The sequence below is a fragment of the Dromiciops gliroides genome, chromosome 1 (assembly GCF_019393635.1).
Source record: "Dromiciops gliroides isolate mDroGli1 chromosome 1, mDroGli1.pri, whole genome shotgun sequence".
NCBI lineage: Eukaryota > Metazoa > Chordata > Mammalia > Microbiotheria > Microbiotheriidae > Dromiciops > Dromiciops gliroides.
In genome coordinates, this window is record NC_057861.1 from 333,658,496 (window position 1) to 333,671,526 (window position 13,031).

The following is a 13,031-nucleotide window of genomic DNA, read 5'->3' on the forward strand; positions in this document are numbered from 1 at the left end:
TCTTCTTTATGCATGTTTGGCCTGTCAGTTTTCCTTTTTTTGGAATTTTCAGAGATAGACTTACAAACTGATCATATTTCAATTTTGTCCATTTAAAACTTGAAATGGAATGGTAAATGTAAATACCTCAACTAAAATCAGCTATGTCAAGTCTTGGTACCTTAAAAAGGATGGTAAATAATTTTGCAAAAAAGTAAAACACAACTACAAATTCAAATAGATTTTATAATTTTTAAACTTGCTCATAGCTAAAAGCTAGCATAGAAAAATTAAGAAAAGGTAAAAGGTAAAAAGTATAGGAATGGTTATTTTGAACCAATGTATGGATTCTCATTGGTTCATATCATTTGGCCTAAGTTAGCATTTTTAAAGGGATGTGATGATTGTAATATATAACCTATATCAGATTGCCTGCTGGCTTTGAGATGGGGCAGGGGTAGGAGGGAGGGAGAAAAATTTGGAGCTCAAAATTTTATAAAAATCAATGTTGAAAACTATCTTTGCATGTAATTGGAAAAAATAAAGGGATGTGAAAAGTTCTATGATGATATTTCCAATGCAATGTTTTACATGGCAAAATGAAATTTCTCTTTTGTTAGTGTTTTTCCCTTATGCATTTCCTTTCCCACCCTACCCCCCCCAAGCACAAACACTGCTTTGTTTTGCTCATTATTTCTGGAATTTGTATGAATAAACCCAGATACTTTGGCTGCATATAGATAGCACCAAACATCTGGATGAAAATGGAAAAATTAGTCCAAACACCCAGATGTTTCTAACAAATTGAATATTTGGCACCACGTAGTCAAAACATCCAGATGATCAAATGGATTTTCATCTGGATGTTTCGGTTCTGGGGGACAGTGAAACTTGGTAGCAGTGAGGTAGCTAGCAGGAGGGACTTGTTTCAATGGTTCTCCCTGGAAAAAAAAGATTTTAGTAGGTTTTCTTTGTGTTGTTGTCAAACCATATTATGAAGCACTTCTTCTGTACCATCTTGACACCTGGTAGAATGGTTTGGATGAAAATGGTTTGGTCATAATGTGTGCATGGGCTAAAGACATCTGCATAGGCTGAAGAAAGCTCTTGGAGACATTTAGAATACTTATTTCTGCTCTTCAGTAAACTATGGGCTAAGACTCAAGTTTCAAGTACTGGTAAATTCTGGAGATTCAGGAACAATGGAACGACTCCAGTTTCTAAGCAGAATGCAAATATTACCCCTGATGGTCAGGGGTTGCATCAGTTAGGTAAAAAAAATAATGTATAATGATTTAATTCCTTACTAATTGCACTTTGGGTGAGGTGAAGTCTAAGTCTCACAAAGAGAATCATCTCTAAGCAGCACTATGATGTAAGACTACATCTAGTTTAAAAATTATGTGATTTCTGAGTTCAAATCCGGCCTCAGACACTCAATACTTACTAGCTGTGTGACCCTGGGTAAGTCGCTTAACCCCAATTGCCTCACTAAAAATAACTAACTAACTAAATAAATAATGTGATTCTATGAGTCATTAAGTTTGTTTTTGGCAACTTCCCATCTACCTTTTAAGTATTTCTTTCTTTCTCCTCTCTCATCTTTATTCTACTTAATCTCCTCCTGTGGTGGACGCTAATAAGTGCTGAAGGTGTTACCCCTGTAAAGCAGTACTTTAATTTTAATAGAGAACTCCAGAAAACAAACAAACAAAAAGTTTTGGGCAAAAACCCTGGGAAAGAAGCTATAATGGTGGGATTTAGGCACTGTGATAGGTGACAGGGCGGTAATAATTTTGGGAATACTTATACTATATAGACAGCATACCGCAAGTGATGTCATATTGCTGATTAACTATGGTGCCCACTTGTAATGCCAGCACTTTCCAGAAACACATGGTTTGAAAATTGTTGAATTCAAATTCAGTTATTTTAAAAATCACTACTAGGAGGTTGCTAACCAATTGTTTTTTTAAATAAATAGCTAGCTATTTGTATTAAATACATTTTCAAAATATCTGGCCAATTGAATTTTACCCCCCACCCCCCAAATGCTTTGCACTCAGCCAAATTCTAGACAAAAGTTTGTCACCACTTCTGTAGGCAGTACTTTAGTTCTTTAGTAGACAGGAAGAACAATCCTTGATATTTTTATGGTGATGATGACTTGTCTTCTTTGTTCCTGCCTGAGAAAGTAATAACACACTCTTACTTTTGTTTTTTACTCTATGACTAATTTAAACCATTTGTTCAGTGAGGAAGATTTATGAGCCCACCATCTGCCAGTTGGTTTTATTTTATTTTAATTTTTTACACATCATTGACAATAAAATTACATCAAGACACAGGAGCATGGCAGGATAAAGTCACCTCCCATGAACTCATAGGTTTTTTCCCTTTTCTAATTTAACCAACATTAATTAACAATAAAATATTTAAACTGAATTTATTTTGGATATGTCATAATATACCTATTAGCACACATATTACCTTTGCTGATGTAAGCAGAGAATGGAAGCTCTCTGATAGTGGGGACATTTTCATGATCATCTTTCTATCCCTAATACCTTCTATGTGCCTTAAACACAGTAGGTCCTTATTTAATATTTGCTAATAAATGTTAAACATTAAATGCCTAATACATACAAAGAACTGTATTAGATTCGGAGGATCCAAAGACAGATATGACACAGGACTTGCTTTTAATGAGTTTGCAAGCTAATCTACAGGTTGAGTTTGTTATCTTGTGATTACTATAATGAGATACTTGACTTTATAGGAAAAATCCAAACATTTATTGGGATCCATAATAGTCTGTGTATGTCTACCCCAGAACCAATCCAAAATATGTGTGAACCTTGCTTCTAAGAAAAGGGGGGAAGTAAAAGCCATCTTTTTTTTTTTCTTTTTTCTTTTTTTTTTAGTGAGGCAATTGGGGTTAAGTGACTTGCTCAGAGTCACACAGCTAGTAAGTGTTAAGTGTATGAGGCCAGATTTGAACTCAGGTACTCCTGACTCCAGGGCCGGTGCTCTATCCACTGCGCCACCTAGCCCTCTACTGCGCCACCTAGCTGCCCCAAAAGCCATCTTTTTAATGCACATTATAGTTGTTGGTTTTGGCCATCTCTCTCACCTGGAAATGAAGTCATGACTACTAATTATTTTGCTTGTTGAGTCTGGAAAAGAATGTCAGAGTTGGAAGAGACCCTAAGATCATATCGTCTAACCCCTTCATCTCACCGATGAGGCAACCCCCATCAACACTTTTGGAAAAGCAAATAGTGTCAGACTTTTGGGGACAAGGGGCCCCGAATTCTTGTACTTTGGATTTTAGCTCTGTTGGCACTCTTACTTCAATAGTGCCAGGATCGGTGACTTCATCAGCCTGGAGGCTACTGCACCATTGCAGACTTCAGCCCTTCTTCCCCACAGGGGACAGTCTTCATGAGTGGCCTTAGTTCAAAAGACCATCATCTGGTAGCCAATCTGCTGGTGATGCGAAGTTGTTTGTAACAATCTCCTTGCAGGCAACTATCAAAATTTCATATGTGGGTATTGAATAGAAAAAGGCTTTTCATTTAGTACTTAGCACGGTGCCTGGCACATAACAGGTAGTAAATGCTTGTTGATTTTGCTAGGTGGTATAATGGAGAGAGTGCTGCACTTGGCATGAGGGAGACCTTAGTATGAATTCTACCTCAAATGCTTATTAGCGGGGCAGCTAGGTAGCGCAGTGGATAGAGCACCGGCCCTGGAGTCAGGAGGACCTGAGTTCAAATTCGGCCTCAGACACTTAACACACACTTACTAGCTGTGTGACCCTGGGCAAGTCACTTAACCCCAATTGCCTCACTAAAAAAAAAAAAATGCTTATTAGCTTTGCCACCCTGAGCAAGTCACTTAACCTCTATCAGTCTCTGCTTCCTCATCTGTAAAATGGAGAGAATAGCATCTACCTCACAGAATTGGTGGGAGGACAAAATGTGATAATATAGGTAAAACACTTTGCAAACTTTAAAGTTCTTTGGAAATTATTATTGCTATTGCTATGATTATATTTGCATAAAATTATTGCCTTATATGGGCATAATTTTATTATTATTATTTTTTTCCAGGTATTTACTACATGTTATATTATTTCATCCTCAAAAACTCTATGAGGTAAGGAGAGCAGGTATTATGTTTAATTTACTGATGAATAAACAGGCATAGATAGGTTAATTAATTTGTTCAAAAGTCACATAGCCAGTGATGAATACAACAAGAGTTCTTTCTATGGGACCTTTCTGCCTTCATAGAAAATTCTTTAATTATACCTCCTAGTTTCTTACCCCTTTACCCATAGTTCACAGATAATCAAGCCAAAAAAAAAAATACCCACAGATTCCTGGGCTTTCTACTTCCAGATAAGCATTGACTTGAGGATTAGCATTAGAAAGAAGAGATAAGGGGTCAAAGAATTTGGTTGCTTCAACCCTAGAGTTTCTTGTTTGTACTTAGACATGTATGAAAGAATGGTATTTCTACTTACCTACCACACAATGTGATCGTGAATATTTGGTCTCACCCAAGCAGACATAACCCAAGAATACTACAGCAATTACAATAGCAAGAAAAAAAAATTCTCTACATTTAACTATAAAAATAAGAATTTATTCTATGTATTTGGAAACAAATATAATCTAGTTCATATAGGGTTGCATCCCTCTCCACATTTTCTAAAGTCTAATATACTGAAAAAGTAACTGGTGAATGTTTCCTCAGTGACATCTACTTGACTAGATGTTTTTGTTCGGTTTTTCATGATGATGCATGAATCTATGCCATTTGGCTGCTAAGAGACAACCCAGAGTGGGATATAAGATAGCCTAGTAAGGCTCTGTTTAGAAACAGATCATGTGTGCAGATCTGCTGAGTTTTAGTGTCATTCTGGAGAGCTAGAGAAGAAATATGCAACTTAAATGGTCTGCTGCAGTATACATCAAGACTAAGTGATAGCCAAGAAAGGAAGGACAAAAGGAAGGAAGGATGGAAGGAAGGAAAGAAAGAAAGAAAAAAGAAAGAGGGAGGGAAGGCTTGAAGAAGGGAAAGAGAAGGAGGGAAGCAAGAAAGGAAGAAAGAGAAGGAAAGAAGGGCAAGTGGGAGGGATAGAAGAAAGAAAGGAGGGAAGAAGGGAGAAAAATGAAGAAAAGGGAAAGAAAGGAAGGGAAAAGGAGGGAAGAAAAGGAAGGAGGGAGAGAAGAATAAGGAAGGAGAAAAAGTGAAGAAAAAGAGAAAAAGAAAGAAGAGATGAAGAAGGGAGAGAGGGATAGAGGAAAAGAGGGAGGGAAGGAGTGAGGGAGAAAAGAAGGAAGGAAAGGAAAAGAATGGAGAGAAGGAAAACAGAAAGGCAGACAGAAGGGAGGAAGGGAGAAAACAGGGAGGGAAGGAAGGAGGAAATGAAAGAAGGAAGGAAAAAAGAAAAAAAATCCAAATTGTTTATATCCAAGAAGCAGAAAAATTAGCTAAAGGCCCTCTAGGCACAAGCTGAAAACCTTTTTAGCTCCATCCATGTGCACTTACACTTTTCCAGCCCTGACTTCTTTCTAGAATAATAAGCTAGCCAGAGGGGAAGATGGCAGCAGATCACAGGGTTAGGAGTTGGAAGGGACTTCAGAAGCCACATAGTCTACTCCATCTCTTTACATATAAGTAAACTGAGTCTCAGAGAGCTTAGACTCATATAAGTAAACTGAGTCTCAGAGAGCTCAGACTTGCTTCAGGTCACACAGGGCAGAGCCAGGGTTTGAATTCTAGTTTCTTGGCTCCAATTCTATTACACTTTCACTACTCTGTTCTGACTCCAACTCCAGCTGGCTCCTGAAAGGTGTTTTTTCACAGAGATGAATGCTCCTTATTTACTGGATAATGGTTGAAAGACTGGGCTCAATTTAGTTTTCATCTGGGTAGTCCTTCCATTGAACTTAAAAGCAGCTGTGCTTTAGAGAACACTTGTCTGCCATTAGTTTGGAAGCTAAAGCCTACTTTGAAGGGAGCCCTTCAGGTAGAAATGCTTAAAAGGATCTTGTTCCTGGTTGTAGTTGTTGCAGTGGTTTGAGGGAGAGTTCATACACATTTATAAGGACTGAAGAGATGAAGTTCACACTTGAAAAATAACTTTAAGAAAACCGCTGGAAATTGAGTCAAACAAGTTGTTTCAAAAACCTTCGATGGAAATTAACAAAAATCACCTCTCTTAAGTACCAATTATTAGTCACGTTTTTAAAAAACAAAGTATTAAAACAACACTGAGACCAACTCTTTCTCTCTGCTTTTCCTCCCTTCCCTAAAGCCGTCTGTGTAGAAAGACATTATACAGTACCAGTCTCAGACAGATTTATAAAGCAGCCTGTCTTCTGAATTCTCCTTCCCACCTGATTCTTCAGTGTTCTTTTCTCTCTTGTTGCCTCTACCTTCATTCATATGGTATCTTCACCCTGGTCTCTGGCTTCCCTTTGGTGTAGCCTTGCTCTGACTATACCAGGCAGGCAGTAAGCAAAGCTGCCCACCTTTGAGACTAGCCTTTCCTCCAAATGATTTTTTGGGGAAAACTAAATTAATTTAGTCATTTAAAAATCAACACAGTTATATTAATGGAGATTTTTTTTTGACAAAGAGACATTCTTGAAGTCCCTCAAATCAGGCCACCTTTGCCTATGCTTACTGTTTCTCCTTTCATTCTTATAGAGGTCTAATGACATCATGAGCATCATGGTGACTTGGCACAGCTCTGCTGTACTTACCATTGAATTCAAACCCTTCTCTGCCACCCTTAACACTGTCCCTTTCAGACTTGCCTTACACAGGGGCAAATGTCTAGAGCAGAAGGTTCTTAACCTTTGGCTCATTAATATTTTGGTAACTGTATTTTAATATAATTGATTTTCTTTGTCAACCTATACATTTTGTTTTATGCATTTAAAACTATTACTTTGAGAAGGCATCCATTGTCTTCACCATACAGCCAAAGGGGTACATGATATAAAAAGTTATTAAGAACTGAAAAAGGTATGTTCTTTTTTCTTTTTCCCTTCCTTCATTTCTTTCTTTCCTTCCCTCCTTCCCTCCTTCCTTCCTATGGTTTCTCAGACATACATATTTGTCCATGAACTCCCATTGGTCCTCAACAAATTGTTAAGGATACACAAAACTTTTACCACCAAAAGTTGTTTATGTCCTAAAACCAATCCTAAAACCAATGAGTATTCAAATGCCTACTTTGTTCAAGGTGTTGTATCAGATGCTGGAAAGACAAAGACAAGACAAAAACAATTACTGCCCTCAAGGACCTTACATTTAGCATGTATCCAGACTGGTATATACTGATATTTAAGGAAGAAGAGAGCACTAATAACTAGGGGGATCAGGAAAGTCTTATTGTAAGAGGTGGTTCATGAGATGGGCTTAAAGGGGCACATAAACATATCAGTATATATAGATTATTTAAGGAAGGAGATAGCACTAACAACTAGGGAGATAAGGGAAAACTTTTCTGCCCGAGGTGGTTCAGGAGCCAGGCAAGAGATTCTAGGAAGCAGGTAAAGGAATTCCAGGGATGGGAGAAAACCTCTACAAAGGCATGGATGTGGGTGATAGAATGCCCAGGTGAAGGAATCAATCAGTCAGCAGCATTTATTAGGTATCAGGAGGCAGTTAGGTGGATCAGTGGATATAATGCCAGGCCTAGAGTCAGGAAGACCTGAGTTCAAATCTGGTCTCAAACACTTACTAGCTGTGTGACCCAGGTTGAGTCACTTAACCTCTGTTTGCCTTAATCCACTGAAGAAGGAAATGGCAAACCACTCCAGTGTCCTTTCTAAGAAAACTACACGGATATGACCCATGAAGAGTTGAACACGACTGAAAGATTGAACAACAACAACAAATGTAGTGGATACTGTGCTAATAAGAGGAAATAAAAGGACAAAACCGAAAAAGTTGGTGCCATAAAGGAGTTTACATCCTATTGCAGTAAGATGGCACAGTAGATAGAGTACTGGGCTCGTAGTTAGGAAAATCTGAGTCATTGGCTCAAGAACTTACTGGCCGTTATGTGGGGTGAGGGATCTCACCTCTTTTAACCTCAGTTCCCTGAGTTCAATGGTTGGTGCTACTTTATACATTTATGAACTGTTTGCCCATATTATATTCTTATCTTTATTTCATTACTGGAATGATTGGTTCAAACAGATTCATATTTTAATGAAAGATGCTGAACAACAACAAAAACCACCTGGATCAACAAACATTAAAGATTCAGGTGGTTTGTGTTCTTTTGAAGTCCACATCTACAGCTTCATATCCCAACACCTGCTATAGAAAAAAAATTCGCCAATGATTATGTAAGGTAGGAAAAGAGGGGAGTGTAACAGAAAGGACCTCAGAGGCCACTGAATCCAACTCTCTCATTTTACTTATTAGGAAACTGAGACCCAGGGTGGTTTAAAAATAATTTTTGTTGTTGTTTAATCATTTCAATTGTGTCCAACTCTTCATGACCCTTACCTGGGGTTCTCTTGACATACTGGGGTGGTTAGCCATTTCCTTCTGCAGCTCATTTTTATTGATGAGGAAACTGAGACAAACAGGGTGAAGTGATTTACCCAGCAAGTAAGTGTCTGAGGCCAGATTTAAACTCAAGAAGATGAGTCTTCCTGACCCAGAACTCTATTCAGTGTGCCACCTAGCTGCCCCTAAAAAAGCTAACATTTATGTAGAAATTTAAGGCAAATGAAGATCTTTGTGGATATTATCTCTGTTGATCCAAACATAACCTTGGAAAGTAGGTGCTGTTATAAACCCCATTTTATAGATGAAGAAAACTAAGGCTTTATGACTTCTCCAGGGTCACCCAGTTAGTAAGTGTCTGAGGCAGGAGTCAAAAATCAAATCTTTCCAGAATTCTATGTACTGCACCCAAGGAATGAACAGTTAAGGTGAGATCTGAATTCAGTACCTATGACTCCAAGTTCAGGACTCCTTCTGGTCCTGTGACAGTGTTAAAGGCAACCCAAAGGTATTTCTGCAATACTTCCCATATGCAACAAATGTATTTTTTTTTTTTAGTCTAGACCTGTGATTTTGGTAGGGAACTCCCAGTGAGGAGACTCCTTCTACCAATGCAGATCTGTCAATGTAAGGTCCTAGAGAGATGCCTGGTGCTCTAAGAGATCAATGAGTTGACTAGAGGAAGTTTACATCACAAGTGGGATTCGAACACATATCTTTCCTGAATCTGAGGTTGACCCAATCCATCATGCCTCTCCCATAATGAATATACCTCTGTACAACCAGGATGAAGTACCATATTTTCTCTTACCTCAATGCCTTCTTTGTTTAAGGCATACTCATCAAAATTCAAAATGGCAATCTTGATTGTCCTCGGAGGGGGTAACACAGTCAGGCCAATGTTAATAGCATTGCTGCGCTTCGAGTCCAAAACAATGATTTCTTGTCGTTTTCCATCTGCAGCAGTTTTCTTAGTGAGAAAAGAAGAAAAAATTCGAGATTAATTCATAATCTTTGGTGCTGTGTGCCTTTCATCAAGGAGCTGTTAAAAGCTAAGCCTTTCAACTTACTACTCATTTAGGGAGGAAAACAAAGGGCTCAAAGCCAGGAGAGGGAAAGCCTGGCTACTGACCAGGATGAAGAAGAGATCAAGGAGTCAGGTGGGGAGCAGGCCAAGCATGGGTCAGGCAGTGGAACTTTGCAAGTCAGACACATTACAAAATCAAATTGATTTTCCTTTAATGGGGCGGGGGGAAGGGGAATACTTGTGATATTTGGTAAGAAAAGGGCAAATTCTGTATTTCCAAAGCAGTATTAGGAACAAAACTAAAAACTACAAGGATTCCCATGATGGGTATTGAGAGAAGTGCTGGCATTTGCCTTATTTGGATTTAGATTTCCAGGGGATTCACATTTTTGTTCGTGTTTGTTTTGGAGGCAATTAGGGTTAAGCGACTTGCCCAGGGGTCACAAAATTAGTAAATGTCTGAGACTGGATTTGAACTCAGGTCTTCCTAACTCTAGGAAGAATGCTATATCCATTGTGCCACCTATCTGCCCCCCAGAAGATTCACATATAAAAAGTATATGGCGATATATCCTTAGAGATTTTGAACATATGGTTTAAGAAAGCAGACTTTCAGGATGAAAACTAGTATTTCTAAGAAACTGAGGGTAGTTGCACTGGTCTTGAATGAAAAGGAGAGGGAGAGTAATAGAGTAAGAGCAAAAGGAAGGGAAAGGAGGGGGAGGTGAACATGCGTGATAGGGTAGAAGGGTCAGAGTGTACAAGTTAATGTCCCTAACTCATCTGGATTTTGTGAGGGGGTCACTCTGGAAACAGACCTATCAAAGCTTGGCTAATACTTCTTCCCATCTATTTGTGCAAGTCCCCTCATGATCGCATTTTTGTCATGTCTAGGACAAACTCTTGGCCACCCACAGGGCTAAAGGTTGATAATGGTAAGGGAGAAGGTTAGTGGTCAGGGGAACCCAAATCTGACCATACTCCAAATCTTTATTTAAGGTAAAGGGCTGTCCCCAAAGCCTTAAGTATAGGTGGCTTGTTACTGGAAGAATACTCCTTGGAACGAGCCTCCAGAAAAAGGCTTCCACATTGTGGGGAGCTGAATTTCCTTTGTCCTTCAGTTTTTCTGGTATTTGAAGGTCTCCTCCCCACCTTGTTTATTCTAGAGAAGGGGAGTCAACACTGATACAGACAGAGCCAAATGCTCAGGATAGGCTAGCTTGCAATGACACTACAATATAATTTCCATGAAAGCATCATAACATGCCAATTGGGAGGCCATGGGTTAGCAAATGGAAGAAGGAAAAGGGAGAAGCTTCCTCGGTGCCACTACTTTGAACAGTTTTTGGTTCCCATAAGCGCCATTTTCCATTCCTACTGAAAAGTGTCATTTGCACATTTAAATGAAGAAGGTTGTGTTTGGATCCTTAGAAATGTGCTTATGGGGGAAGAGGTCAATTTACTTTTTTAGTCTGGTGAAGACTAAAAGCCAAAAAGTATTCCAGCCCTTGGGAATTACCAGGGCAACTGGCTTTTAAGGGAGGGATAGAGGAGCTTTCCTGTGAAGTCTGTCCGCCAGTGTTTCAAACAGTTAAATTCCAAAAGAAATGTGGTTGTACGTGCTGCTCAGTTAGGACAAACTTGCCTTCTTTTTTATGTGTTTATTTATTCAACGCAATATTTTTGCATGTATTTTGTTGTTGGAATTAAAAATAGAATAGAATTTGTGATACAATTTACATATAGAACACACAGGGAACTGGGAAATCAAGTAAAAAATACGCATTTTTACTGATATTCCTAAGTAGTATTAATCATCAATTCCCTGTGCAAAATATATTGTCTTCTTTTTTCTTTTAAAATTTAATTTAATTTTTTATTCTTTTTTAAAAATAATTTTTTAATTAAAAGAAATCCCTAAATTCCCTATTGCTCATGACACTGTCTTCTACTTGAGACTCAATGACCTTAATCATCTCCCCCCCCCCCATCCCATATCATCTTGGCATTTTGATACCAAATCTGAGCTTCCATTTCACAGGATCATGGAATCTGGAGCATGAATTTTTTTTTAAACCCAAACAAACAAAAACTTTATCAGTGAGCTGGGGCTAGATAAGACACATGGGAGGAAAACATAAACAGGAGAGGTGGTGCCACAGAGGAAAATAAGATGTTGATATGGCAATTAGCTGCTCTGTTCTCTGACACTGTGAGCAGACAGTTCTTTTATATGGCTGAGTATTCATTCCAGGCTCTGCCTATATCCCTCTGGTGGGACCCATTTTCTCCAAATGAAAGCCATTTCCATGTCTGAATAACTGTAACTGCCAAGAGATTTTTTTCTTTACCATTGAGCCCAAATCTGCCCCTTTGTAGCTTTCCCCCTTTGTTCCCAGATCTGGTCTCTGGGGCAAAGAAGAACAAATCTAATCCCTCGTTCACACGATGGTCCTTCAAATACTTGAAGGCAGCCATTGTATCCAACCCTCTTCACCAGACTAAATAAACACCCCCAGCTCCTCCAAATTATCCTTATGTGGTATGGTCATAAGGTCTTTTCTCATCCTGGTCACAATCATCTGCGTGCTCCCGAATTGATCAATGCGCTTTTTTTTTCTTTTTCGGGCCAATGAGAGTTAAGTGACTTGCCCAGGGTCACACAGCCAGTAAGTGTCAAGTGTCTGAGGTTGGATTTGAACTCAAGTACTCCTGACTCCAGGGCTGGTGCTCTATCCACTGCGTCACCTAGCTGCCCCGATCAATGTGCTTTTAAAAAGCTGCCTAGAATTGAACACACATTCCAGATGTGATCTGAGCAGTAAGACTTTCACTTCTCAAGTCATGAATACTATGCCTCTCAGTGCAGCCTACTTTTTGCCTTCTATGCATGATGTTAACTTGTACTAAGGGTACAATCCATGGAAGTACCAAACTTTTTTTTCCCCCCACAGAACTCTTGTTTAACTTCATGAAGTTGACTTTTTGAACCCATGTAAGACTTTACATTTACCCCTAATGATTTTCATCATCTTATGTCCTGTCCATTGTTCTAGCTTACAGAGATATTGTTGTATCTTGAACCTGAAAGCCATCATGGTGTAATAGCTAGAGAACCGGTCTCAGAGTCATAGAGATGTAGATTAAAGTTCCACCTCCAAGTAATAATGACCTTGGGCAAGTCAAGGGATTCTCTATCGGCAGGTGCTGAGGTGATCTGCTAGTTTCTTCACCCGTGAAATCACAGTCCAAAACAAAGAAACACTCCTCCCACTGATACTGCACTTTAAAATCCACAGAATGTTTTCTTCACAACAACCTGAGAAAGGAGGTGGTACAAACACTCACTTCTTACAGATGAAAAAAAAGAGGCTCAGCTTGTTTTTGACTTGATCAGAATCATGCATCTACCAAGAGGCAGAGCCAGAAGTGGAACCCACTTTGCTCTACACCACATTATTTCCCTTTAAATTTTTGT

The 13,031-nt window shown here is 38.9% G+C and overlaps 1 protein-coding gene across 5 annotated transcripts in view; it reads right to left on the bottom strand.

The window, feature by feature from the left end:
• FHOD3 (formin homology 2 domain containing 3) overlaps positions 1 to 13,031 on the bottom strand; it is a 712,282-nt gene that overhangs the window by 59,497 nt on the left and 639,754 nt on the right. For all 5 annotated transcript variants that reach the window (XM_043977896.1, XM_043977898.1, XM_043977897.1 and 2 more), the window contains one exon: positions 9,338 to 9,496. In XM_043977896.1, coding sequence (XP_043833831.1) covers positions 9,338 to 9,496 — 159 coding nt within the window. The remainder of the gene's footprint in view (positions 1 to 9,337; positions 9,497 to 13,031) is intronic.